The sequence below is a fragment of the Pocillopora verrucosa genome, chromosome 1, assembly GCF_036669915.1.
Source record: "Pocillopora verrucosa isolate sample1 chromosome 1, ASM3666991v2, whole genome shotgun sequence".
Taxonomy (NCBI): Eukaryota; Metazoa; Cnidaria; class Anthozoa; order Scleractinia; family Pocilloporidae; genus Pocillopora; species Pocillopora verrucosa.
Window position 1 is genome coordinate 18,404,385 of NC_089312.1, and position 27,411 is coordinate 18,431,795.

General features: G+C 38.4%; 5 protein-coding genes across 6 annotated transcripts; 3 read left to right on the forward strand and 2 right to left on the reverse strand.

Moving 5' to 3' along the window:
• The first annotated feature begins 131 nt into the window (after nucleotides 1-131).
• Nucleotides 132-6,006, forward strand: LOC131788805 (nematocyst expressed protein 6). Of its 2 annotated transcripts, none has more exons than XM_066172012.1 (11): nucleotides 132-217; nucleotides 949-1,155; nucleotides 1,585-1,705; nucleotides 1,876-1,938; nucleotides 2,551-2,675; nucleotides 3,429-3,647; nucleotides 4,081-4,134; nucleotides 4,389-4,439; nucleotides 4,830-4,898; nucleotides 5,213-5,256; nucleotides 5,877-6,006. In XM_066172012.1, exons 1-11 carry the CDS (start codon nucleotides 148-150, stop codon nucleotides 5,901-5,903), a joined length of 1,050 nt encoding a protein of 349 aa, XP_066028109.1. In that variant the 5' UTR covers nucleotides 132-147; the 3' UTR covers nucleotides 5,904-6,006. The 2 variants fall into 2 exon arrangements, with proteins under 2 accessions (XP_066028109.1, XP_066028110.1); XM_066172013.1 differs by having other exon boundaries at nucleotides 4,392-4,439.
• A 731-nt stretch (nucleotides 6,007-6,737) lies between these two features.
• Nucleotides 6,738-13,854, forward strand: LOC131788806 (nematocyst expressed protein 6-like). Its single transcript, XM_066172017.1, has 7 exons — nucleotides 6,738-6,833; nucleotides 7,675-7,881; nucleotides 8,174-8,294; nucleotides 8,468-8,530; nucleotides 10,318-10,442; nucleotides 11,006-11,224; nucleotides 13,370-13,854. Exons 1-7 carry the CDS (start codon nucleotides 6,764-6,766, stop codon nucleotides 13,429-13,431), a joined length of 867 nt encoding a protein of 288 aa, XP_066028114.1. The 5' UTR covers nucleotides 6,738-6,763; the 3' UTR covers nucleotides 13,432-13,854.
• LOC131788855 (somatostatin receptor type 5-like) lies at nucleotides 13,680-16,097 on the reverse strand. Its single transcript, XM_059105950.2, has one exon. The coding sequence runs from the start codon at nucleotides 15,869-15,871 to the stop codon at nucleotides 14,840-14,842; it is 1,032 nt and encodes a 343-aa protein (XP_058961933.2). The 5' UTR covers nucleotides 15,872-16,097; the 3' UTR covers nucleotides 13,680-14,839.
• A 2,811-nt stretch (nucleotides 16,098-18,908) lies between these two features.
• LOC131788858 (transient receptor potential cation channel subfamily A member 1-like) lies at nucleotides 18,909-23,758 on the forward strand. Its single transcript, XM_059105955.2, has 4 exons — nucleotides 18,909-19,946; nucleotides 20,540-20,787; nucleotides 21,642-21,767; nucleotides 22,012-23,758. Exons 1-4 carry the CDS (start codon nucleotides 18,926-18,928, stop codon nucleotides 23,617-23,619), a joined length of 3,003 nt encoding a protein of 1,000 aa, XP_058961938.2. The 5' UTR covers nucleotides 18,909-18,925; the 3' UTR covers nucleotides 23,620-23,758.
• LOC131788863 (Golgi-associated plant pathogenesis-related protein 1) lies at nucleotides 23,688-27,194 on the reverse strand. Its single transcript, XM_059105959.2, has 4 exons — nucleotides 27,062-27,194; nucleotides 25,740-25,801; nucleotides 24,531-24,764; nucleotides 23,688-24,415 (listed from the first exon to the last, which is right to left on the reverse strand). Exons 1-4 carry the CDS (start codon nucleotides 27,132-27,134, stop codon nucleotides 24,068-24,070), a joined length of 717 nt encoding a protein of 238 aa, XP_058961942.2. The 5' UTR covers nucleotides 27,135-27,194; the 3' UTR covers nucleotides 23,688-24,067.
• Between the last annotated feature and the right edge of the window lie 217 nt (nucleotides 27,195-27,411).

Genomic DNA, 27,411 nt, shown 5'->3' on the forward strand with positions numbered 1-27,411 from the left:
TGAGATGAAATATGATTTCAAGCAAAAAATTTGTCGACTTATTTCCCAAGTCAAATATCGTGACCTTTCCAAGTAGAAGTCGGCTGAGAAGGTGACGGTGTTACATTTAAAGGCATGAATTTTGCATAACTTTAAGGATAAGGCAAGATGGCTTTACTTGTGAAGCAATGGCTGTTGCTATCGTTAGGGATATTTCTTGCACACGCTCGGCCGAAAGGTTTGTTTAATTTTCCCCTTTTTGTTCCTTTTGTTTTGACTGTATTCAAAGGAATCAATTAGATATGACACTAACAATGTATATATTTGTAAACAAATGAGACAGACAAGTTATTAGGAGTGCTCGGCAGGCGACAGTTTCCGCTCAGTACGTGACAAAAATCATTGAAGTGAACGCCACATTCTATGATAAAATCGATACAATTTTGGCCAAACGCATTGTATTGTTGACAAAACTGTTACTCAAGGATGGAAAAAAGATGCTCCTTTTCGTTAAAACAACAGGTGGCTGGTGAGGTAAAGAGAGCTTGACATAGATTTCATTTCGCAATCACTGCTCAATGATTTCATAAATAGATCTTCCTCAGGGATAACAGAGAATGATTTAAGTTGGAATTAAATCGAAGCCTAGCAATAGATCGACATCCCATGTTACTCGACCAATGCACTGATAACGGTTGCTTATTGCAATTCAAAACGTCAAATGGCCAAATTAATGAGAAGTCACCCAAAAATTTATCCTTTTCTTCAACCTTAACGAAGTAAAACTTTCTTTCTTTTCTTGATATACTCCCAATTTTCAGTAATGCAGTGCATTTCTCTTTATCACTTACATGCCGTAGAGAAGTATTTTGTTTGTTTGTTTGTTTCTGTTCGATTTTTAAATACAGTGGAAAATTCATGGGAGTCAGCTTGGGTGTCTTTTGTGAAGTGTTGTTGTTCATCTCTCAGTACCCGATTACGAAGACGATGTGCCCGAACTGTACGAGGGAGACATTGCACTAACTAAAGAACAGGCCGAAATTCTTAGGCAGTCACGGCCAACCTTCAACAAGTCAGCGGACTGGAATCAAGAGGCTCAAACGAGAGGCGCCATCGCGAATCCACGTCAACTCTGGCCAGACGGAATTATACCGTTTGTAATAAATTCACGAATTGGTACCTGATCAGTTACTTTTCTCCGTCAGACTCTAGTTTAGAGCTTTATCAGTATCCTTACACTTATTATCCAACCGCACTGAGTAGAGTACAAATAACACTTGAATAGAGTACAAATATCCTGCGATAATCTACGGTTATTTGGACAGTTGGTTATTTTGTATTGTAAAGAACACCTGTTCAACCAGTCGGCTGCGCGTTGTTTGTATTTTAACTCGCCGTTCGCGCTCTTCAAAATATGGCACAACTCGTGGAAATACTCAGCGACACTACACACCAAAACGTCTAATAAGATATATTTATTCACAGTTGCATTGGTGCTAAATCTTAACCGAAACCTTTCGGTCCTTTACGTTGCCTTTTAATTCCTTCAACACATGAATTATTCTGATATTTGCCTTTGTAAACGTTTCTCATTCTTATAATTAGACGCTAGAGGAAAACAACTCATTAGAAACTCGATAAAAGATTGGATGGATCATGTTCCCTGTATTCGGTTTAAACAGAGAGAGCGAGAGAGAGGATACATCGAGTTTGTTTACAAGAGGGGGTAAGTAAAAGGTCAAATTAACATTACGAAAGTAGCTCAAGACAGAACCGCTACTTTGCCAGTGTGAAAAATTTCCCAAGATATAGATATTTACACCTTAAAGTAATAGTACGTACCGTTTTATTGTTAAACTTTAAAGTAATTACCCGTGTTGTCTCTACTTTCAATAGCTGCTGGTCGTATGTTGGTCATACTGGAGAACGTCAAGAACTCTCTCTTGGACAGTTCACTGAGTGAGTTATAAAAGGCGCGCTTAAGCTGCATCTGCACTATGAAACTACTGTTTGCGAGTTACATAAATCCTTCATAACCTGCCTAATTGAATGAAGATCGTCATGATAAGTTTACTTTTCCCTAGTCCAATCTAGTCTGATTGAAATATGCATTTTTCATCCACGTATCAGACACATAGCAGAATCACTCTCGCCCTCATGCAAAATTTTGGACGAACTACTTTGCTTACATGTTGCCTCTCAAACTGCAGTGGCTGCTTTGCATCTCTACATTCGTTGATTATTATCTCAATCTTTTGTTATCAAATATTTCCGGGTTTCCGGTTCCTGGTACAGTATCTCTATTGCAAACCAGTTTCAGTGTAACGTTTGACTTATTTTGTGGGAAAGAGTCATTTGTTATACTCAGAAATCATACTTAATTGTTACTTTCAAACAAATTTTGCAAATAAATTTAGCAATGATTTCTCTGCAATTTGAAGTTAATAAGTCTAAATTTACTGAGCAGCGAAATACTGTGAATTAACGGCTCATGTAGCCTTAACTGATAACTTTGAAGAGCAGAAAAACGCATTAAGAAAAAGGATATATATTAATTTCAACTTGTCGAAGGGATCCCCCCTGTGTACAAGGAGCAATCACTCACGAGTTAGGACACGCCATCGGATTTTTCCACGAACAGAATCGACCTGACAGGGATGAATACGTCACAATCAATTGGCAGAACATCAGGAATGGTCAGTAGGAACAAGTTTTATTATACTGTTAAGATTATATGTGGAGAAATGCGCTCATCATTACGAAATAGATTCCATTTTGTTAAGGATTTGTGATCCTAAACTGTACCCACGTAGGGTATAATACAAACCATTTGCCCTACATTAAAAACAGTACTTGGTAAAGATATTTGTTATTAGCTAAACTGATTAATTTCATGTTACAAGTCGCCAATATAACTTTTCGCCTCAGTTTCACTTTTTTTTCTCTTGATACAAAAACTGTGAAACGTACATGGCCACCAAGAGACTAGGGTGAATGACCTGGCATACAGGGCACTGTATTGAGCTTGAAACGAAGGTTCCTTTTTATATATTTTTTCTTATGTGGTGGACTTTGATCCAACAGTTACATTTATGCTACAAAAAAGTATTGGATCGAGGTGCGGTGAAAAGTTCCATCCATTTCTTTGCCATGATTAATTTAGTCTAAACTGGAGTTGTGTCACTCAATACATAGTTCCTGGTTCCCTTTTTAACAATAAATTTAGGTTAAAAAAAGCCTATTTTAATATTTCAATATAAACCGGGCGGTTACATGTTCAAACACCGCGAAATCACTGACTATACCCCGAATGGGCATATTGTTATAAAATCATTAGTAGTGCGCTTATTGTGATAGAGTCAATTGCACGCGCCTATGTTCGCCGCTGTTTATCTATCCCGGAAATTTATGTTTGCATACTTCTAACAGTATTTTGTTACACCCTTCAGGGGCAGAAGATAACTTTAAAAAGGCTAAACCTAATTCGGTAGACAGTCGAGGAGAGCCATATGACTATGGATCCATCATGCACTATTCCAAGTACGCAGGGAATATTCGTCCTGGTGTTATGACGATAGACGCTAAGGATCCTAATGCCGAAATTGGTCAGCTTAAAGGCCCCAGTAAAAGTGACATAAAGCAAGCTCGGCTTATGTATGGCTGTGGTGGTAAGTTCACGTGACTATGTCATATGAATCAACCCGAGCGCGTAACTACCGGGAAAAGATCCTTTTCCTTTAAAATAAGACTGTACCTGTGACTATTGTTAACGATATAAATGTTGTGTTTTGTTCTGCCACGAATTAGTACGGAAAGTTATTTTCTTTGTTTGGTTAGTCACGTGATTTGGGATTTCTTAGTAGGGGCACGAAATTTGAAGTCTGGTCCGTTTTTATGATTCTTCCCTTGCAAGTCCATCAGTTCTACATATTTTCTGTCGCTGTATCGCGATGTGAAGATTTAAGGTTTATAATTAATGTATTTCGCTTGAGAGTGCTAAATGTGCCTTTGTCGCATCTAAGGGCACAAGAACTGGAATTGTGTGCATCTAAGTCTCGCATAGGAACAGTGCTAACTTCACCTCTCACTATGTTTATATAGGAACCAAAGCTGGAGGTAAAAAGCCAGAAAGCAAGCCCCCCTGGCCTGAGCCAGGTCAGTCATAAGCTTAAGTAACCCACCTCGTTTGTAGAGTTTCCCCCTCCAGGACAATAAAAACCGGCAACAACTCAACCATAGCGGATGAAGAGTTTCCTTCACCATGCTACGTTTCATTTCAATGAAAAACAGTTGTGCGTTCGTTGTTCTTTCTATCCAGGTATAAAGGCTAGCAACGCTATCGCAAGGTAATAGCTTCATCTGAGTAGCATGTCTCTAAAAACACTTTTTGATTCCTTGTCTTTTTACAGCAGCACCTCCACGTCCACCTCCACCTCCTGGACCTGGCCGTCCCCGACCTGGTAAGTTTTTAGCGTTTTCAAGTAATTGGCTATCATTTCGGACATAAGCTTGATACGATAAAAACTAAGACGGGATGTCTAATAAGGTTTCGAGGAGGTCTCAAAAGGCGCTGAGTATTAGGTATCGCAGTTGCAGTTAGTGAAATTTCTAATTGACCGTCGGAGGTAAACCTGTATTGCATTGGTTTTGCATGTCTTTTTGGCTTTCTAATTGGTCCAGAAGACTTGGGACTCTTAAATGGTGAATAGGGTAACTACCAATAAACAACTAGAGATATCATTTGACCGAACCACAGATAAAAGAAAACCTCGACAATCTAAGAGAAAAGTCAATAAGTGCAAACGACGTCACGGGAATAATAATCTTACTCTTTTTATGGCATTTTGCAGGTGGTCCACCAAACAGTAATTGTATCAGAAAAGTAGTAAAGTTTGGAAAACTGCTAAAAATAATCCAGAGTAAGTGAAGATAAAATGATTTGTTTAACATAATAATTTCCTCCCTAGATTTGACTTCGGGCCGGGATTCTTACATTCTATTTGTCTTATCCTCTTAACCCCATAGGACCTGAGACTTCTCCTTGTGACACAGATATGTCTTCTTGCAATCAGGTTATGAGGAAAGACAAGCTTACTAGCTCAAGGGTGTTATGTTATGTTATAACACCAAACTACCTTGTCCAATTTTCGATGAAATTTAAGAGAGTGATACGGGAGAATTATTAACTGGATCTTGGATGGTAAATGGTTAAACCTTTTTTTTCTGCTTGAAGTCTGCAGGAATCCCAATGATGACAAAACAACAAGCACAACACAGGTCAGTCTTAAAGGTTATGGCAGTGAATGAATAATTGAGCTGCCCGTTAAGGCTTCCGCCGAGGTATTCGTATTTATGATCCTGTCATATGATTGGTTGATAGCGCCGAGGGTTAGGCTGGGCTGTGGTTCATCCCTGAACAAAACTATTTGGTAGTAACTCTTCTTTTACGTAGAAGCATTTATGGAAATCGTCGACATACTTTAGAATACATAAATCACTTCTTTAATTTAGATATAGATCTACCGATAATCAGCGTCAAAATCAGTTGGCACATCATGTTTGAAGAGTGGTATTTATGTGCAGAGTAACACTCCTGTTTCTACCACATACTAAATCATTGACAAGACCCCCCCTCCCTCATTTAATATTGCCTGTATGTAGCCAAAAGTTCATGGAGACACAACATTTTTTGGGGGGGAGGGGGCGAATAGGTTAACGTAACAAGGGCAAAATATAAATTGAAGTAAAAGGGGTTGAAAAAATCAATGTGTCAACAATTTTGTCGCTGATTGCAGGTTAAAAAAAGCTAAAAAAAAAACAATAACGAATTTTTTTGGAGGGAGGAAAGCCAATCTTACATCATTTTTTACTAACTCCTTATTCCTCTCCTTTTTTAGACCCAAGTGAATTCAAAGGAAACATGAAACGGTGGAACGTACTTGATAATGATGATGATGCATAAATGAATAAAATTGATTGGGGAAAGTACAAACGGGATATCTCTTGCGTCACGCTGCATCCTTGAATTATAAAGAAGAATAATGCACTTAATATATTAACCTTAACCATGTATAGAATTCTATGCACGTTCGCTGCTCACATAATAGCCCAGATATTTAATTCACTATTAGCACTTCTGTTTCCTCAGAAATCAGAGAGGAGGGCAGGGGTGAAAATGTAAGCATTTTCTCATCATATTCAATCGTTTGTAATAGATAAAAGCCTTTCATCGACCGAGTAGCCTAAGGAGTTTAAAAGCTAGAAACCAAAGGCTTTCTTACGGCTGGCCACATATTCGTAGTAAAACACACCAGGAGTAAGAGATCTACGAGATACTTCAGGAAAAAAATGATGAAGTGGGACAATGATATGGACACAAATGCGAAGATGTATTAAGATATGAGATGTGAAGACTTATTTGAAAGCTCTCGATTCTCGGCCCCTTTGACTGAAATAAACATTAATTCGCTTATTAATTAGTTCTAATAGTTTTGTGATTGCTAGTATAGCAAGGAAGACCAGAAACAACACGACTTGTCGTCGAATTATATCTCTAAACCGAAAACGATTGGGTTCGAACGGTTCTAGGTTAAGACCAGGTGGTCAGAACTGAATATGTCTCTAAGCTACAATTATCTTTAATACGAGTTCTTAACGTCTAAACCAATACCAGCAATAAAGCACTTAGATACTTATTTCTTAAGTCAGATATCTTGACCTTTTCAATTAGAAGTCGGCTGAGAAGGTTACGGTGTTACATTTAGAGGCACGAATATAAGGCAAGATGGCTTTACTTGAGAAGCAATGGCTGTTGCTATCGTTAGGGATATTTCTTGCACACGCTCGGCCGAAAGGTTTGTTTTATTTTCCCCTTTTGCTCCTTTTGTTTTGATTGTATTATCAAATGAATCAATTAGAAATGATACTAATAATGTCTATATATTGTAAACAAAATAACACACACAAGTTTTTAGGGGTGCTTGGTAGGCGACAGTTTCCACTGACTCAGTACGTGACAGAAAATCATGAAAGTGAACGCCACATTTTATGATAAAATTGTTATTTTAAGTCCATAAGGTAACCCTTTGAACTAAAAATAATTTTAGCCAAACGCACGGTATTGTTGAATAAAACTGTCACTCAAGGATGGAAGAAAGACTTTCCTATTAGTTAAAACAACAGGTGGCTGGTGAGGTAAAAAGAACTTGACATGGATTCTATTTTAGCTTTTGCCTCCATAAAACACAGCACAATCACTGCTCGATGATTTCATAAATAGATCTTCCTCAGGGATAACAGAGAATGATTTAAGTTGGAATTAAATCAAAGCCTAACAATAAATCGACATCCCATGTTACTCGACCAAAGCACCGATTGCTTGTTGCAATTCAAAACGTCAAATGGCCGAATAAATGAGAAGTCACCCAAAGATTTATCCTTTTCTCCAACTTTAATGAAGTAGAACAATTTTTTTCTTCCTAATATATTCCCAATTTTCAGTTGCGCAGTGAGTCGTAGGCCGTAGAGGAGTATTTTGTTTGTTTGTTTGTTTGTCTGTTTTTTCTGTTCGATGTTTAAATACAAGTTGCAAACTAGAGGGAGCTGCAGTCAATCAGCTAAAATTTCATGGAAATCAGTTTAGGTGTCTTTTATGAACTGAAAATTTCCAGCATCTCTTTGTTGTTTATCTCTCAGTACCCGATTACAGGGACGATGTACCCGAACTGTACGAGGGAGACATGGCACTAACTAAACAACAGGTCAAAATTCTTAAACCGTCACGGCTAACCTTCAACAAAGCAGCGGACTTGAATCAAGAGGCTCAAACGAGAGGCGCCATAGAGAACGTGCGTCAACTCTGGCCAGACGGAATCATCCCATTTGAAATAAGTTCACAAATTGGTACCTGACCAATTATTTTTCTCTCATCAGTCGCTAGTCTAGAGCTTTATAAGTATCCTTAAATGGATTCATGGTTGCATTGGCGCTAAATCTTAACCGAAACCTTTCGATCCTCCGGTCTGATCCACCACTATTTCAGGGCTCCCATTGATAAAATACAGCTTTTTGCATCTGAAGGGGCTACCCTGAGCGGTATAAATCAATAAAGGTCCTATGCGTTGCTTTTAATTCTTTCAACATATGAATCATTCCGATATTTGCCCTTGTAAACGTTTCTCATTCTTATGATTAGACGCTAGAGGAAGGCAACTGATTAGAAACTCGATGAAAGATTGGATGGATCATGTTCCCTGTATTCGATTTAAACAGAGAGAGCAAGAGAAAGGATACATCGAGTTTGTTTACAAGGAGGGGTAAGTAAAAGGTCAAATTAACATTACGAAAGTAGCTCCAGACAGAACCGCTACTTTGTCGGTTTGAAAAATTTTCCAAAATATAGATATTTACTTCTTAAAGTAAAAGTACGTATCGTTTTATTGTTAAACTTTAAATTGTAATTACCCGGTGTTATCTCTACTTTAAACAGCTGCTGGTCGTATGTTGGTCGTATTGGTGGACGTCAAGAAGTCTCTATTGGACGGTTCACGGAGTGAGTCATAAAAAGGCGCGCTTAAGCTGCATCTCCACTATGAAACTACTGTTTGCGATTTACATAAATCCCTCTTAACTAGCCTAATTGAATGGAGATTATGATAAGTTTACTCTTCCCTGTGCCAGTCTAGTCTGATTGAAATACGCATTTTTCATCCGCGTATCAGACACATACCAGAATTACTCACGCCCAAATGAACACTTTCGGACGAAAGACGCAGCCTCTCAAACTGCAGTGGCTGCTTTGCATCTCTACATTCGTTGATTATTATCTCAATCTCCTGTTATCAAATATTTCCGGGTTTCTGGTTCCTCGTACAGTATCTCCATTGCAAACCAGTTTATATCGTTTAACTTATTTTGTGGGAAAGAGTCATTTGTTATGCTCATAAATCATACTTAAGAATCAAACATCTTGGGAAATGAAAATTTTCAACCCCCCTTCAAATTTTACATGCAGGTAGGCACTCAGGCGGGATGCACAAAAATGCCCTTTTTAAAGGTCACAGCACTCTTGTTGCCATGGTAACAACGGCTGCTTGTTCGGGGGCTGTCGGGTAAAACAGGGAAAACGTTTATCTGAATTTCTCCAAAAGTACACCTATTCTGGAACTGAAACTACCCACCTATCTGGTTATAATATTCTAGTTTATAAATATGTAAAAATCTCTGCGGGCCTGCCTCTACTTTTTATAGGGGCAATTCGCGAAAAAAGCTCAAAATCAGATATTGCATAATTTGGCGATGTTTACATCTAATGTTCTCAACAACAACGCTTCAAATAAATGAAACGTGCGAGGCCTTGAAAGAATGTTATCTTATGAGCAATATCCCGAAGAGAAATCTCACCTCTGGTTGTCATCTTTTAAAAAAAAATTGATCAAACTTCAAGGAGGACAACTCGACGTAACTACAAACATAAACCTCAAATCGCGTGCATATCATTCAGATTCCGAGTGCTGCTCCTTCTTTCATGAGAATTGGAGCAATCCGAAATCCTCTGAAGATACACTGTTATACTTGTAAGTCATTTGAAACATGTTGAAGTCGGCGGATCTACACGAAACTGTCCTCACACCGGATATCCACACACAACCCACAATTCCTCCAATTGCTCTGACCAAGGGCTAACGCTCGAAACGTCAGCTTTTTTACCCTTTACGGTGGCTAATTTACGTTTTCTGGGCAGTTTCAGTTCCAGAATCGGTGTACTTTTGGAGAAATTCAGATAAATGTTTTCCCTGTTTTACCCGACAACAAAAATGACCGAAACTGTACCGAGATGAACAATCTATTGGTGTGTTCAAATTCACTCCCAGAGAAAATTGAATGAATCAATATGAAGATGATTGATGTTAATATGTATGGTAGAAGTGCCAATTTGTAATGTTGTATTTAGCTTGAGATAGAAAAATAAATATTTCACTCTTTTTTTGCGACGTTTTTGTATGAAAATGAGGCCCCAGGCCTCGAACAAGCAGCTGTTGCTACCATGGTAACAAGAGTTCTGCGACCTTTAAAAAGGACATTTTTGTGCATCCCCCCTGCCTAACTGCATGCAAAATTTAAAGGGGGATTGAAAATTTTCATTTCCCGAGATGTTTGATTCTTACAGAGACTTGTTCTTAATTGTTATTTGAAACAAATTTTGCAAATTGCCCTGCAATTTGAATTTGATAACTCTTAATTTACTGAGCAGCGAAATTCTGTGAATTAACAGCTGTAGCCCTAACTGATAAGTTAAAAAAACACTTAAACGTGGATATACATTTCAACTTGTCAAAGGGATCCTCCTTGTGTACAAGGAGCAATCACTCACGAATTAGGACACGCCATCGGATTTTTCCATGAACAGAATCGACCTGACAGGGATTATTACGTCAAAATCAACTGGCAGAACATCGTCAGTGGTCAGTATGAACGAGTTTGATTATACTATTATGACCATATATGGAGAAATGCGCTTATCATTATGAAATAGATTCCATTTTGTTAAGGATTGGTGATCCTAAACTGTACCCACGTAGAGGATAATACAACCCATTTGCCTTCGCAGTAAAACAGTGCGTGGTAAAAATTTTGTCATTAACTAAACCGATTAATTTCATTGTACAAGTCGCCAAGATAACCGTACGTCTCAGTTTTATTTTTTTTCCCTTGATGCAAAAAACTGTGATACGTACATGACCCCAAATAGACTAGGGGGGATGACTTGGCACACAGCGCGTTGTGCTGAGCTTAAAACAAAGGTTTCTTTTTCTACTTTTTTTGTTGTTGTTTTGTTGTTTTTTTTGTTTTTGTGGTGGATGTTGACTCAACCAGTTATATCTATGCTACAAAAGGTCGAGGTACGGTGAAGAGTTCCATCCATTTCTTTGGGCCATGATTAATTTAGTTTAAACTGGAGCACATCCCAGAGAGGAGTTGTGTCACTCAATACAAAGACGTGGCCCTTTTTGCTGGTTCCCTTTAGGGTCAGACAGAAACTTTGAAGAAGTTAAAGATAGTATGATAGACAGTCGAGGTCAGCCATATGACTACGGATCCATCATGCACTATTCCAAGTACTCAGGGAATAATCGTCCTGGACTTATAACGATAAAGGCTAAGGATCCTACAGCAGAAATTGGTCAGCGTAAAAGCCCTAGTAAAGGTGACATAACGCAAGCTCGGCTTATGTATGGCTGTGGCGGTAAGTTCACGTGACTATGTCATGTAAATCAACCCGGGCGCGTAGCTAACAGGAAAAGATCTTTTTTTCTTTAAAATAAGACTGTAACTATGACTATTATTAACAACATAAATGCTGTGCCTTTTTCTGCCAATAATTAGTATGGAAAGTTGTTTTCTTTGTTTTGTCGGTCACGTGATTTGGGGTTTCCGAGTATGGTCATGAAATTTCAAGTTCTGGTACGTTTTTTATGACTCTTCCCTTGTAAGTTCGTCAGTTCTACATATTTTCTGTCGCTGTATCGCGGAGGTGTGAAGATTTAAGGTTTATAAGTGATGTATTTTGCATGAGAGTGCTAAATGTGCCTTCGCCGCATTAAAGGATACAAGAACTCGAAATCCCTGCGACTCACATATATACTTTTAGGTGAGCCTATGTCTGCGTAGATTCACAATACACCATAGGTATTCTCTGATGCCGGTGCATAGAGAGTACCATTCCCTTTCCCATTAGAAACTTATATTACGTCCCATGCAGATGTCATCGTTAGAATTAAGTAATTACAAGAGTTCTTACGGTTTTAGTTTGCCTTTGCCCACTTAATTTGTGTTCCATTAAAGTCTCGCATAGGGGCAGTGCTAAAGATAGTATGATAGACAGTCCCTAGCGATTTCAATATAAATCTACCCATAATTACCGTCAAAATTAGTTGACACATCATGTTTAGAAGAGTCCTATTTGTATAAGTAATCACATGATTTCGAGTGTAATTTGGGATAAATAAGCACGAGTAAATTTTTTTTAGGGCGAGTGCAATTTGTGGTCTTTGAAAAAATTAACAAGTGATTGTTATTCCAGATTGCACGAGAAAAATCATGTGATTACGTGTTAATAATATACATGGAAAAATACGAGATGGCTTATTATAATTAAGCATAAGCAAAGCGCGCGCATCAAGTGCAAAAAATAATTTATTCAAACCGTGCGTTCGGTCAAAACAACCACGTACGATCAAAACAATAATATGCAATGATATCTTCACATCTTTAAGGCGCGAAAAAGTTTAAAGTCCGGCTAAACAGTTCAAGGAATTGTTCAGTCTGTGTCCGAATCATTTTCGATGAAATGGAATCGTCGTTTCCGAGGTTTAATCATGTTTGTTTTTAATTTCGGCGTTGGATCGCTCGAGCAAAGTGTTAAGCTGGATCGACTAGAAATTTTCGATTTCCTTGGGAATTCCCTTCTCTAAACACCTCTTTTTTCAAACCGACAACCAAAAAGCAGTGCTTTTTACAGTGTTTTCGTTGTTTGAGCTGTTTTTCAGCTGCGGTGGCGAAAGAAAACCTACTTAAAACGCCGGCCATTGTTTCGTTCGCAAGTTTTCAAATTTCGTTGCGACATCCAAGGCTCGCATTTGATTGGCTGTCTGTGAGTTTCTTTGATTATTGACCAATCAGAATGTCTGATTTGTTACTTTCTTTGCACTGAATTAACCCTCTTCTGCACTGAATTAACTCTCTTCTGCACTAAATTACCTGAAAACTGCATTTATCTTAACCAATCAGAACTGAGTAATTTTTCCATGTATATTATTAATGAATAAAATAACACTCCTGTTTCTACAACATACTAAACTCAATAACAAGACCCTCCCCCCCTCCCCCATTTAATGTTGCCTGAATGTTGCTAAAAGTTCATGGAATCACGACACAACATTTTTTTTTTGGGGGGGGGGGGGAGTGGACGACTAAGTAAGACAAATTGAAGTAATAGGGAGCTGAAAAGATCAATGTGTCAACAATTTTGTCGCTGATTGTAGATTTAAAAAAAAAAAAACTAGACAAAAAAATTACGGCCCTTTTTTCGAGGGAGGAAAGCCAATCCTGTATTTAAATTTCTTTTGGGAATTTTTTATTCATTCTGTTTTTGATAGGGTCCACTTGTCGACAATGGCAGTCCACTAAAGTAGAGTTATAGAAAGACAAGATACTCTTTGATATTGAATTTTTTTGCTAATATGTGATGATAGAATTCCTGTCAACCTTGACCTATTTTATTTACTAAAAAACAGACAGGTATTTATGAGTGAGGGTGGGAGGGAGGGGGGAACCCTGTATGGGTGTTTCCAAGCTTTCTACTGACTCCTTATTCCTCTTCTCTTTTTAGACACAAGTGAATCCAAAGGAAACTTGAAACGGGGGAACATTGATGATAGAGCAAATGAATAAAATTAACTGGAGAAAGTGAAAAATTAAAGCATGTATAAAGTTCAATGCACGTGCGCTGCCCACATAGTTGCCCAGATATTGAATTCACTATTAGCACTTTTGTTTTCCTAGAAATTATTGAGAGGGGGATAGGTAAAAAAATAATCACTTACTGTTTCCTATCAGAAAGTGGGATGTCGTTTAATTATATGATGCTAATGATGATAAATATTTACAGGATGAAATCTGTGCCTTATTTGCACGTTCGGATACCGTTGAATACAAATGGCCAAAATTAGCATATTTTTATTTCAGTTGGCGAATACTTAACCCCTGAGTAATATCATACTACTACAGTTGTTTATAAGGGCCAAAAATAGCGGTGTTATTACACTACTACGTTTTCAATTACGTTTAGCAATTGCTTCACAGTGTTATTTGTTATTATGTACTTTTTTTCCCTTTTCAAGGATAAAACTTTAGTGAGCTAAGACAGGTCGATCAAAGGGCTCACGGCAGATTAAGCCGGAAGTGTACATGCGTCGAGAAAAAATATATATTTTCTTAGTTCATAAGCATGTTTTGAGGCAGTTATTATGTTGTACGCAAAAAATATATCTGCGCCAAAATTACCAAGGCCCTCATTGGCCAGATGGAGAATAAAACACGGCTCAGAGGCATTAATCGACAACAATATATGCCTTCGTAAACATTAGATTTCTCCTGTGGTCCTTCAATAAGTAAACACACATTGAAAACAGAAAAAGCTTTTGACATAACTGGCTCTCACTTTTATTAACTATATTTTTCAGATGGAGCCTATATACAGTGCACGATCTTCTCACGAATTCAACTTATTAAAAGGAAACTATTTTTGAATTTGCGAAACCGTCATGAGCCCAAAGGCTCCCTTTCTGCGCAATATTGAAATTTCGAAAGCTTTGAACGACTGAAATTTTGAATTGTCATTGGTTAATCAGGCAGCTGCGCATACGTGAATGGTCTGTAGCTAACGTGTTTGATGCGTTAATGCCTTTAACAACCCTATTCCAACACTTTCGAATTTTTATCAGTAATTTGCAGGATTACATGTTTCAATTTTATCTTTTTCACTATTTGGTTTAGTTTAATACTGAGAAAATGTTCAACCACCTAGCTGCTGTTGCTGCTTTCTATTATGATAATTCCTTTTTAACTCACCAGCCGGTAGCATCACCAATGAAGCCGAAGTTCTGCTAAGCGAATACATCTTTTATAGATCTAACAGGCAGCTCGTTCGCGCTTTTATTTTCTGTTGAATCGCTCAGATCAGTTTCGAGGCCACATATGACATGATTGCAAGAGTATTGCGGCAAGATAACAAGGGTGCTGCAAAAGCCTTCTGCCGTATGCGTTCAGGAAAGATGAAATCGAAGAATCGAAGAATGAATCACGTTTCTGCTGAAAACACCGTCGAAGGTGGGTTTTTCCTGGAATTCGGCGAAGCCAAACTGATATCTATCGTTGTAGATCCTCTGAAAAAGAGTCTTTTGAAATTATATCTGTAATTCGAACTCTGAAAGCCATAAATAAATGGATTTAGCATTGAGTTCACGTACATGATAAACCCAACAACTCGATACACTTTATAGAGTTCTTCGTAGTTCTCCAATATTCTCTGCTGACTTTGAAAGGCTATGTACAGCTCAAACATCAAGAAAGGCAGATAACACAAGTGGTATGCCACAGTTACAGTCAATGAAATTAGAGCAAGCCTTCGCTTCTCTTTCAAGTTAGATTGCCTCATTGAGGCAACCTCTGATGAACAAACAGTTTTATTCACGAAGATTCCCCTTAGAATTTGAAGGTAGCAGTAAAACAAAGCGCCAGAGAACAAAACAGATGCAGAGAGATATAAGATAGCAATCCACCTGAACGTACCAGCTTTCTCAAGAGTCCAAGGATCCAGGCACCTTCCAAGCTTTTCATCGTATTCGCTGAAAATAAATCCAGGCAGGGAGCAAAGGATCGCCATGATCCAGATAGCTAAAATAGCATAGAACATACGATCATTAGTCAGCATCAGTGCATTGTTGAATGGTTTAACAATCGCATGGTACCTCTCCACAGCCAACACCACTAAACTCTGATATGTCACTGAAACAGTCAAACAGGTAACTGAGTAGCTTGTAAAAAATTTACACAGATAGTGTGCTTTTTCTGAAGATATTCGCATATTGCAAAGGCCCGCTATCAAAGGAATCGGACACCATAACAGAGACACGATATCGGCAACAGCAACATTTGCCAGCAAAATATTTGTCGAAGTGAACATAGATCTTGTTTTGAACACAATGGTGACGACAAAACTGTTCCCTGCCAAGCCTACAAGCACTATCGTCGCATAAAGTATAACCAACGTCACATTGAAAGATGATGTTGAACTGTAGAGGCTTGTATGAGCAGAGAAATTCCCTGGCATTTTCCTCAACACGCAACGACCAAAGAAATGATTAAAGAAATAACAGTTCCTGGTGGTTTGATATTTCTCGACGTCTACCAGGACACTTTGAATATCACTTGGATCCAAAAGTCTTCATGACGACCTTTCAGTTTTATTCTGACCCAGCTCTTGGCAAAGTGATATTCGTTATGGGTTAAATTAGCACCGCTATGGGTTAAATGAGTCGTAGAAAATATCGCACATCACAGGCTATGACGTTAGTAATAACATAATTACTCCTGCCGTATGGCTGAGAACGTGTTATCCGATGCCGCAACAGGCGTCATGTTTACTTTCCGCATAACCGTTGGTGTCAGTGATATCACACCTTTATTAAACTTAATTATACCAATTTATAGAAAAATCCTTTAAGCAATTCCAAAAGTCTTTTAGAGTTTTAGTGTTCTTCCTTTCTTACTCACTCAATATTTTCCTAAACTCACAACTTGACAATGACTACAAATTGCATCCAAGATATTACACATGAACCATTGTGTATACTAACAGTATAATTTGCATTTTAGCTTTTACATGTGATAACCTTTCTAAAAAAGTCATTGGGAAATAAACGTAGGCGACAATATTAGATGAAAAAACAATCACTCAGCCCGATGTCCATTTAATTTTGACAAACCTGGTTATGATCTTACATCAGTTTTCGTTGTATTCGCGAATGTGCCATGAAACCAATGTTCTTAGCAGTTTAATTAAAAGGAAGCACAAATAACATCCGCTTCTGGCGAAGATATCAACAATTGTGCGTAAATAAAAAAGATATGTAGGTTATGGTTTTTTTTTCCCTAAAACTGAATGTTAGAAGATGAGACCGAATAAGTCAACGGTAAGGAATCATTGTAACGTTCTACCGTATTTCGGAAGCGGGTTTTTCATTTTCGGAAATATGCATGAAAGGTTGTAAGCTTAATTATGAACGGAAATGAACTCTAAGCTGCGTCTTTTATGGAATTAATTAAGTACTTCAAAAAACCTGGTTTGGAATGGCAATATCTAACTCAGCGTAATTTCTTAGTTTACCCGTACAAAATTTAATTTCACTCTTCTTCAACCTAATTGGTCTTTAATTTCGTGTTTTTTCGATAGAAAAATAACATTGCGAAATTGAAGACATATGAATAAAAAGCCTTGCCGAGAAATTTGGTCCGCTATAGAAAATTTAAAGCACACAAAAACATGATCAACTTGTCATGACAACAACATTTACAGGTTGTTTATCGACAAATTCACAAAGTACAAACCGGTCTTTCTGGTAAGTTCTGTTTTGCATGTTCTGTTGTAAAATGACGCTAATTTGCAAAGATTTTGCAGATGGAGTAGAGAATCTAGTTATCATCTTCAACTGAATCGCTAGATTTGTACAAATTCCTTAAAACATGCAACTTTCGCGCAGTCGCCAAATGTTAAAACATTTGGAAAAATGAAATGGAGTCGAGAAAGCTTGAATGACGAAATTTAAGGTCCCTTTTTTCATACTTGCCTATTGAAATCGCGAAAATAAAACCGAAATTAAGTACCCGCGAAATTAAGTACCATTAAGGTACAAAGAACCCTATCAATCGCTAGTAAAGAAAAAGAGCGGTCTGTACATCATACAGAATTCGAATATTTACCCGAGAAAACGGCGAAAATCAAGTGTACTCTCCCCCAACCGAGATGCATGCAGTAAAACTTTACTCTGATATTGAACCTGCCTTGATATCAGTCGAGATCAAACTTTGGTCTATCTTTCTGCGTCCTAAATTCCGAATCGAAAATGGGGGTCCTAATACTCTTTTGTGAGGAGCAGTTTCACGTCCTGTTTTTGATACGCAGTATAGTACTCACTGTAGTCCTAACTATTGTACCATGCTTATGTAAAAAAGTATTGCGGTTTTTGTTTTTCTTGTGATTGCTTCGATTCTGTCATTGTATCCGGGAAATTTCCCCTACAGTTCTTCAGAAAGAGAGTATTCACATCAACCAGACAGAAAAAGAAACTGTTTATGCGATCATTAAACATGTTTTAAAAAAAGATGAAAATTCATATCTATGGCTGGGATTAATAACGAAAAAATCGTTTTTTCCTAAAGGCCCGTCTTCTAAGAACAGAGGGAGACCACGATAACGAACAATACAATTGCGACTTTTCACTGGAAATTTCGCACGGCCCGCCGACATTGTATACACAAACACTAATTCGGGCTGTAACAGCCGAATTTTAAGCTGCCATGAACCATCTCATGCAAGCTAGCAAAAGCCTCACAGACAGATTCTGATCAATGACACTCTGACATTGGACCTCTCCGCATGCAGGAAGAGATGGAAGGCGAAAATCTGTACACCTTATTTCACGGTAGCGTCATTACTACGCTTTCACTTACTTTATGTTCTCTATAGCGTATCTAAAATCATTATTATAATAGTATTTTTCAAGCGTAAGAGACTATAAAAGTGAAAATTATGATCTCTTGTCATTTGTAATTGGGTGATTTAAAAATTATATGCGATTTTCATGATGTCAGTTTTGTCACAACTTGTGTATTGCAAAGTTGCACTCGGCATAAATCCTAATCGCTATTTCAAAAGATTTTCAAGTTCTATTGTTCAGAGCCTTTTTCTTAGAAACATACATGTAAGAAACATACAAATTCTTCCAACGCAAATCACACCACCGATGATGTGTAAAGTTTTCCGTGCTTTCTGAACACAAACAAAAGATCATTTGCGAAGGACATGAGCTGAAAAGGTCATCATCAAGATTTTTCTTACTTTATATCGATGTAGATATGAATCGAATGTACTTCATATTACTATTATTAAAAATAATTTATAAGTCGATTATTGATCAAAGTAGAACTTGGCAATTGTAATATTATAGCCGCTGAATTGTTGTTGTGTTTTTTTCGCATTGTTAATTTGAATTTTTAATCGTGACCTAAATCTTGCTTGATAACATCGTAATGCTATTGAAACAAACGACCTACTCTGGAGCTTAGGTATTTTTCAAGACAGTGCTCTACGCTCAATTTGTCAAAAATGCCTTTGTCTTGTTTTCGTGAAGCTATCTCTTGTTTTTCTCTCTTGTTGATGGAAACGTGCTCGCATGATCGGCATTTGCATCCGACAAAGTTTCTTCCCCCCAGGGAGATGAGGGAATTGTTTAAGCCGCTAACGACCGTTCGAACATCACAAAACATCGTTAAACATAACTGGATTTTGTGGGCCTTTTTTGGCTTAAGAAGCCATACAATTGTAACCAATATGAATAAGACGGCAAGAGAGTATGTGAAACGGGGAAAGAAGAGAAAGAAAGTAGCACCCGCTCAAGTGGAGGCGCCGAATGAAAAGAAAACATTTGACAATACATTCGCTCTTGAATCTCCACGATCGAATTCTACAGTAAGGAATACACAAGACAGGGAGAAAGTTGAAGTGAAAAATTCGCGCAGCCGGCGACTTCCTCCCATAGCTCCTCTTGTGGCACAACTCCCACAAACAAATGATACTGAAATTCTCGAGCTGAAGAATGGTAGTGCGGATATCACGAGGCATGTTGACACTTCATCTGAAGTCGACACAGGAAGCCTTCCAGTTGTCCGCACTTGCACAGAAATCGCGTTTAGTCCCGCTACGACAAGACGGAGGAACGAAAATATGACGAGCTACGAGAGAATGCTTCAACGTGAAAAACGTAGAAGTAGGAAGAAGAGCGTGCGTTCCTACACTATTTTACATATGGAAACAGAAGATCAGGAGACTGAATCCATTGAAGGATCGACGCTGCATGTTGTTGAAGATGATGCCGTGACTGCTCAGTCGAGCGTTTCCGTTCGCAGTCGCTGTTCGAGTTTACAAGACCCGAACCAAGGTTTGCTAAAATATGTTGCTAAGCTATCGAGCTCTCCTAATTTAGAAGATTCCTTGGACTTGGAGTACATTAAGTCCTTGATACGCGAAGGAGCATCCGTGAACACGTGTGACAGATTTGGTCAGACCTTACTTCACGAGGTGTCCAAGACTTGGGGAATTGAAGTGGCGCAGTTTTTCATCGAGCAAGGTAGATACTGTTTGTGTGTGGGTATAAATTTTGTGTTGACCTCTTCACATTTGTCCATATTGATCACCACTAGAATGGACAAGTACACTAGAATGCTCCTCTAGCAGGGTCAAAAGGTCACTCATACCGAAGATCAATAAGGATTAGAGTGGCGCTTGTAAATCCAACTTATCGGTAATACCGAATGAAGAACTCAATTTAAAGTCTTAAACACTTCTGGTTCTCTCAATCATCGGCGTTTTCTTTTGTTCTTTCTTTCTCACTATTTAATGGAATTTTCTTAACAGGTAATGAGAAAGTAACCTAAATGCTAACTGTACATTTATATTACCTTTGTGTTAAAACTACTCGGTAAACTTGAACAAAGAAAGCTGTACTTTCCCAGTAAGGGAAACATCTCAAACGTACTGATTGAGTCTCATCTGATACAATTTCATTCTACTCTGCGTCAGTGGCACGCAATTGCACCTCCAAGCGGCTCATGTATGCGCATTGGGGCTGTGATACACGCTCCTTGTTTTGATACTCTAAAGGCTGCTTGGTTTTTTTATAGTTCTTTTCTCAGTCAGTAACAAATTAGTGTCCGTTCACAGGGGCTGACATCAACAAAGCCGATGACTATGGTAGAACACCTTTACACGTGGCAGCCTCGGCTGATTATTCTGAAATGGTCAGATTTCTTATCGATAATGGTGCTGATCTTCACATGAAGACTGCAGGTGAGGACCAGACTCCGTTGCATTATGCCGCGAAGAATGAGGCTAATCAGTGCGTTAAGATTCTGCTCGTTTGTGGAGCTGATATCGATGCTAGAGACTACAAACTCCGTACTCCCCTGCAGGTTTGTTGAATACTTATATCTAGAGCTTATTGGCTCGACATTTTGTTACTTCAAAAATGGACGTTTAGGCCTGAAGAGGAAGGAGAGGGTTGGACTATTTTGGGCGGATCACATGGTTTTTAAGGGGAAACTTAGCAGGGGGAGGGGGTGCAATCGCTGCTATAAACAGAGTGCGAAGAGGGAACTATGGAAAATTGAATGCCGATTAGGGGGATCATTAGAATACTACAGGTTCAGGTCAATTTGATGGTGACTGAAATAACCCCGCTCCCCCCAGGTGATAATTAATGGACCGGTGCCTTATTGTCGTGTATTATGGTGTTTTTTTGGTAGTTTTCTTTCTTTTTTTCCTACTATAACTGACATTACTTAAGTCGCGTAACCAAGACTTCTGAAAATGCATGAGCAAGATGCTTCTGTGGAAAAAGTTGAAAGTGCTGTGTCTTTGGAAAAACGTTGAATGAATTCAGCTTTTACTAATACGCACCAAGTCGTCCACTAATTCTCTAAATCCTTTTGCCTCTTATAGTCATTTAAATACATGGCTGGTGTTCCTCATAAAATAACCACAGTTTGAGAGATAGGGCAGTCAAGGAGACAATTTTTGGTTGCTCTCCATCAGTGATGCCTCAAACTTTTTACTATCAATTTGACAGCAGTGCGTTTCTCTGGAGCTTTTTGCATAGAATTGAGTTCTCTTTTTTTAACAAATTCGGTTTTTAACAAATGGAGGGAACTTTGGGGAAACTTGCTTGGAGCTATCAACAGGTCCGCTGTCGAACATTAATTTTTTTTCTTGTTATCAGTTGTTACTTCATTTACGAGAGAAACCCCAATGGTTGTCTTGTCTGTAGGTTGCTGCTGAATACAATAGTGCCGAGGCAACGCGGACGCTTCTGGATGAGGGAGCCTCGGCCGGCGTCAAGGACAATAGTGGATTGTCAGCCCTTTCGCTACTTATTTCTCAGATGCCTGTTGTGGTGAGTTGTGTGCTTTACTATTAAATGATATTCTACAGTACCAAAATGGCTCTCAGCAATTTAATCCATGCGACTCAATCCATGCTGCAGACGCCCAAGAACTCGTATCAAACGATGAGTCCTTCAAATTCGTTCTGTATTGAATTCGGAAAAAAAAAAAAAATCAAGGATTTCCCTGGACATTGTCGGCAGGGTGAAAAGCAAACTCCCACTGAAAAAAATTTATCTTGCGTATTACTTACAGGCTTACAAAGCTCTAGACCAGTTCCACTCAGTCGACAGAATTCATCGAAAGCAACATTTTTATTTGAATTTCCTGGAAAGTTGCCACTCCCCCAAGGGGTGCAATACCTTCGCCCCCTCCCCCTTACAAGCTGTTTCGCAATCGAACTGTCTTGAACTTATAATGCATCCCATCTTTCAACGCCTCATCGATGTAAAATGGAGATATTTTCGAGCCGAAGCTTGGTTAGATATTCTACCAAACGTGTTGATGGCTATACTATACACAATATTGGCGTGTTCAGTACCCCAAAATGTGGACAACTTTTACACTCCTCTGAGTAAGAATTGGTGGAAGATAGTGATCGCGATAGTTTTTCTTGCCATAACGCTTAATGAAATCAGAAAGGAAGGGAAGGAATACTACCGATCCAAGAAGCAATCTAAGAAATTGATGAAGTGGAGAAGAAAGGAGGTGGAGCGCGACTTTGCATTCTGTCATCCCAGGTGGCCTCAGGAAAGAAACTTTGTAGAGCAAGAACTTAAAAGAATCAAGCAGGATAAGGGGAACAATTATTTCTCAGACGCTTGGAATTTTGTAGACATCATTACCTATGCCATGCTTGTAGTCGTTACCATTCTACACATGAGCAGTGTCTTTGTCGAGAACAATCTCTACCATGATGTCTTCATTCGTATCTTGTCTTGCAGTGTGATCCCCGTGTGGGTTCGTTTGCTCAAATACGCCCGTCCATTTCCCAACCAGGGGCCATTTGTTGTGATGCTTGACCACATTGTCAAGGACAGTGCCAAATGGTTGCTCGTGATAATGATGATTTATATTCCATATGGGGCCGCCTTCTGGATTATGTACGGTCAGAATTCACAAACCCCCGTCAAAGGATATAACGACACAACGAGTTTAATTTTCACCATGCTCCGCATGCCTTTGTTAGATGACTATAATTTCGCTCAGTTAGAGAAGGCTGCCCCCTATATGGCACGCGTCCTTTGTGGCTCTTTTATAATTATATCCGCCATTGTTCTGATGAATCTATACATCGCACTTTTGTCCAACACTTTCCAAAGGGTTTATGACAACGCACGCGCGACAGCTGCCATACAGCGGGCTCGACTTCTTCAAGATCTGGAGTTAGACACTTCAGAGAATAAGCTTAGGCGCTACAGAGAATATATAAGAGAGAACTACAGTCCCGAAGAAAATGATTATATTGCAGTTTTCTCGGAAGAAGAAGAACAGAGCCGGAGACAGGATGAGAAAGTATCTGAAATTCATAACATTGTGGGTAAACGCTTCGGAGGAAAGAAGTTTGGTAAACTGGAACGAAGTGAGTTCGATTCAGTTTTGGATGATTTAGACATGCTCAAGCGCTCTCATGCAGAGATAAGACGCTCTCTTTCTTTGCTTACTTCAAACCTGGAGGAATTGACCAGATCGAATGCATTGATAGTCGACGAGCGCAACCGAATCGATCGTTTTCAAGAACAAGAACACATTTTAAAACGATTAGATTGTACAGTTGCAAGAATAGAGGCGGTGTACGATATCGACAATGGCCGAAATCCTGGAAAACCACAACGATACCACAAAGCAAATCAAACCGAATGATATCTTCGCTGACAACACAGACCATGTAGCGACAATTTAATTAAAGTTAAAAAAAAATCACTGTTTTTATTTTGATACCTGACTCAAACAAATGGATTATGTACCAGTGTCTACTGAAAAGTTATATCGAAGATTTTTACCTGTGAAAGTTACGTTAGAAAATATATATATATTTGCTGAAAAACTCGCACAGTTTTTTTTTTAAATTCTGTTTTATGCTATCTTGATCATTATGCTTCCTCTACTAATCTTCAGTGTTGACCAACCGTGTTAAGTATACTATTGCACTATTTAAGGTTTGTAATTTTACGTCTTTGGACCAGGAATGGAATATTTTAAGATTTATTTAACAATTCAGTGCTCAGGTAATCATTTTCGTAGTATACCATTACCCCTAGGACCTAACACACCTCCTTCTTTCTATCATTATCCGTTGTCATATTCACCCTTAGATATCTACCAAGGAAATTAGGAACCCCCCAAAAAAGCACTCAAATGCGAAGTGCATCCCTATCCATTTTCTGAGATTTGTAGCACCGGCTATAACTCCTCGTTTAGATTCCAGTGTGGTGAGATTTCTATATGTTGTGTTACCAGCTGATGTGGGATTGTCTGTTGTCACGCTAGTGAATGGCTTAGTGCTTGTCACAATTACTGGTTTTCTTGGAGGGAAGACATTCTTAGCAAAGTAACCTCGTACGTTACCACCGGGAGAATATTTTACAACCACAACCGTTTTGCCATCACGTCTAGTTTTGTAGAAAGCGCCAATGTACTTTGTATTTTTCCAAACAACCTAAGAAAGAGGAGAAAAACAATACTGTATTACTTCCTGCCATGAGGTATGTATCGTAGAGCCACAATTGAGGGGAAACCGCCTAAAAAACTCTTGCACGAATGGTTTATTTTACCTGAGTGAAGTGTCTAGCGCCCGTAAACTGCTCCGGTTTCCTGTAATCGTACAATTTTTCCTCAGTGTAGAATGCTTTCACCGCAGCGGCACAGGGCTCGGCAGGTTTTCCTGGAGACAAGTAAAGATTTCCTGGATCCTCTTTTTCGTGAATGAATAAATTTTTTTCAGCTAAATAATCCGCCCAGTCTTTAGCCTTTTTCCTTAAACCCCATGACCACGAGACATTAGGAACCTAACGGGAAAAAATCAGAAATGCGTTAGTAAAGTCCACGATTGAGATTAGGTGGAGGTAGCCTAGCCTCCAACCCTTTAACCCCCAAGAGTGACCAGCATCTAATTTCTCCTCACAATATCACCCCCCAATCACACATTAAACCTTTTACACCCTAACATCAGTATACATTCTCTCCATACTGTTCTCTATGCATTTCCTATAGTACTGACAGAGAGAATTTGTTTAACAATCAAGAGATTCCTTGGTTGGTGATCATTTTCTTTATTCTCATGACCTCAATGTTTGTTTTAGGGGTGATGCTGATAGGAGAAAATAGTTACTAATCATTCTTAGGGGTTAAAGGGTTTAGGTCACAAGAATAAAGGAAATGATCGCCAATTGAAAAAACTCTTGATTGTTGAACAAATTTTCTTTTTCAACACCTTGAGGAAACGTAAAGAGAACAGTACAGAGAAAATTTCTACTGATGTTAGGGCCGTGTAAAAGATTAGTAGCGGAACATTTGTTTCTCCACTCCAGAAATAGGCGAGTAGCCAACTAATACAGAAACATATTAAAGTTCACACGGCAACCAGGTGGACAATCAGACATGGTTTGATATTACTCTGGTTTATAGATTTAATGAATGTGACCAAAGAAGTTACAATTCATAGACCCAACGCTTCGACACTCCTGTCTAGTGCCTTCATCAGGGGTGATCTAAATGCTGGAACAAGAGGTCCTTTTATACGATCACTAATTAGTGATGTTAATTGGCAAATAATCAGAAAAAAGGCAGCTAATTAGTGATCGTATAAAAGGACCGCTTGTTGCAGCGTTTAGATCACCCCTGATGAAGGCACTAGACGGGAGTGTCGAAACGTTGGATCTATGAATTGTAACTTCTTCGGTTACATTCATTAAATACATAAACCAGAGTAGTTTCAAATCATGTCTAATACAGAAACCCTACCTCTGAATAGCCGCACTAACCTGGTGAATTCCTCTGTAGTAATTATGCCATAACAACGACTGTTGTCTGCAGTTTAAAGAGCCTGTGTATAAATTGGATGAACAAAAAAGATTGTCATTGATCGAGACACTGACTGATTGACCAATCAAATGACTACTTAACTTACTGACCAAATGGATGGATGAATAAATTAATGGATGGATGAACTAGTGGATAAATAGTTGAAAGAAAGAATGATTGGAGGACTGACTTCAATGAGTTTCTATCTGTTAAACTGACCCTTTGACTGTTGGACTGATTAACTGACTGACTGAGTGAAAGATTTTTTGGTGACAGCAACCATAATCATTCATCGTAAAAACGCTTAGTTCCGTTTGCGATAAATAAAAGATGGTATTCCATTCACAACATATCTCCAAGACCACTTAACTAAAATAAACTGTCGCTCTGGATCAAAAAAAAAAAAAACAAAGTATGGCACGCCCGTCCTCTTAAAGAAGGTACGGTGTCAAACCAGTCAAAATATTTTCTGAATGAGTCTCTCTAACTTCCTTTGGCAACTGAGGAATGTGATCCTTTATTGATTCTGGTGTTTGGATGCAACTGATTTCATTAAATTGAAGCAAGAACATGAATGTCTCTCGCATCCCCTGATGAAGCTTCTAAATGTTCTTGGAAAAAGGACAGTTTAGGCAATATTTTGGAGTTATTTGCCTGTGCGAAAGTAAGAGTTGATTACGTGTCAAAACATTTGATAAGAAAGTCAACTTATAGGACATAATCTGAGCTTGTTTACTCTTTTTAAGATTACTTTCTTTGTGTTGAGTCAAACTAGTAATCCTAAAAATGCAAATTACGAAATAATCTTCGATGGATCGAAAACAGTGATGCAAATATTTTGTTCAGTTAGTTTTTATATCCAAGCCGACACTATAGATACCTGAGAACTAAATCAATCCAGAGTATTTTATTTATATTAGATTCACTCCACTAGATCACAAAAAAAGACACTAAATTGAATTAAATTTATCACTACATTAAAGAAACATTTTGGAAAAGGAGACAAACAAAAGCGCTGACGCACCATGCTACGAATGTCCCACTAATTAAGATGAAAAAAAATGTATATTTAAAAAAAAAAACCTTAAATAATATAGCTACAGGCTAGTATACTTTTACAATTAGATTTCCAGCCTTACTGCTGACTTAATATAGTCAACTGTTCTGTTCCTCGCGTTATTGACACATTCCTGGAGACCTCTCAACGGTGTCGCCAAGCTACTTTAATAAAATGTAATCCTGTGAACTGATCTGCATGATGTGAATGTGTTATATTACTCACCTACATTCGTAAACACTGACGAAGATATCACCAGACTACAAAGAAAACCAAAACCACCACTCGACGTTACCATTATGTGTAGTTATTACTCTGCGCAAAAATCTGTGTTCCCATCTCTGTTCTCAGTAAGTGGTATTCGAGACGTGTGGAAACTGAGTAACTCAACATCTTATAACTGATTTGTTAGTTTACACACGCCCGTTTTCGAAAGCTTTTGTTAAAGTTGATTTAATTATGTTTTGTTAATTTGTTTCAATGTTGACACTGAGTTGTTGTCAAAAGTGATTGCTGAGCTTTTGACATTTAGAAACTGATGCGACCATTGGTTATAATCACGCCCACCTTTTTCC

Excerpts from the sequence above, each read along its gene's own strand:
- LOC131788805 (XM_066172012.1), top strand. The coding sequence starts at position 148 with ATGGCTTTACTTGTGAAGCAATGGCTGTTGCTATCGTTAGGGATATTT. Across the intron at positions 4,440-4,829 it reads ACCTGGCCGTCCCCGACCTG|GTGGTCCACCAAACAGTAAT; the intron begins GTAAGTTTTTAG and ends GGCATTTTGCAG. Across the intron at positions 5,257-5,876 it reads AAACAACAAGCACAACACAG|ACCCAAGTGAATTCAAAGGA; the intron begins GTCAGTCTTAAA and ends CTCCTTTTTTAG.
- LOC131788806 (XM_066172017.1), top strand. The coding sequence starts at position 6,764 with ATGGCTTTACTTGAGAAGCAATGGCTGTTGCTATCGTTAGGGATATTT. Across the intron at positions 8,295-8,467 it reads GAGTTTGTTTACAAGGAGGG|CTGCTGGTCGTATGTTGGTC; the intron begins GTAAGTAAAAGG and ends TACTTTAAACAG. Across the intron at positions 8,531-10,317 it reads TCTATTGGACGGTTCACGGA|GGATCCTCCTTGTGTACAAG; the intron begins GTGAGTCATAAA and ends AACTTGTCAAAG.
- LOC131788855 (XM_059105950.2), bottom strand. The coding sequence starts at position 15,871 with ATGCCAGGGAATTTCTCTGCTCATACAAGCCTCTACAGTTCAACATCA.
- LOC131788858 (XM_059105955.2), top strand. The coding sequence starts at position 18,926 with ATGCCTTTGTCTTGTTTTCGTGAAGCTATCTCTTGTTTTTCTCTCTTG. Across the intron at positions 20,788-21,641 it reads AACTCCGTACTCCCCTGCAG|GTTGCTGCTGAATACAATAG; the intron begins GTTTGTTGAATA and ends TCTTGTCTGTAG. Across the intron at positions 21,768-22,011 it reads TTTCTCAGATGCCTGTTGTG|GCTTACAAAGCTCTAGACCA; the intron begins GTGAGTTGTGTG and ends TATTACTTACAG.
- LOC131788863 (XM_059105959.2), bottom strand. The coding sequence starts at position 27,134 with ATGGTAACGTCGAGTGGTGGTTTTGGTTTTCTTTGTAGTCTGGTGATA. Across the intron at positions 25,802-27,061 it reads GTCAGTGTTTACGAATGTAG|GCTCTTTAAACTGCAGACAA; the intron begins GTGAGTAATATA and ends ATTTATACACAG. Across the intron at positions 24,765-25,739 it reads ACTACAGAGGAATTCACCAG|GTTCCTAATGTCTCGTGGTC; the intron begins GTTAGTGCGGCT and ends TTTTCCCGTTAG.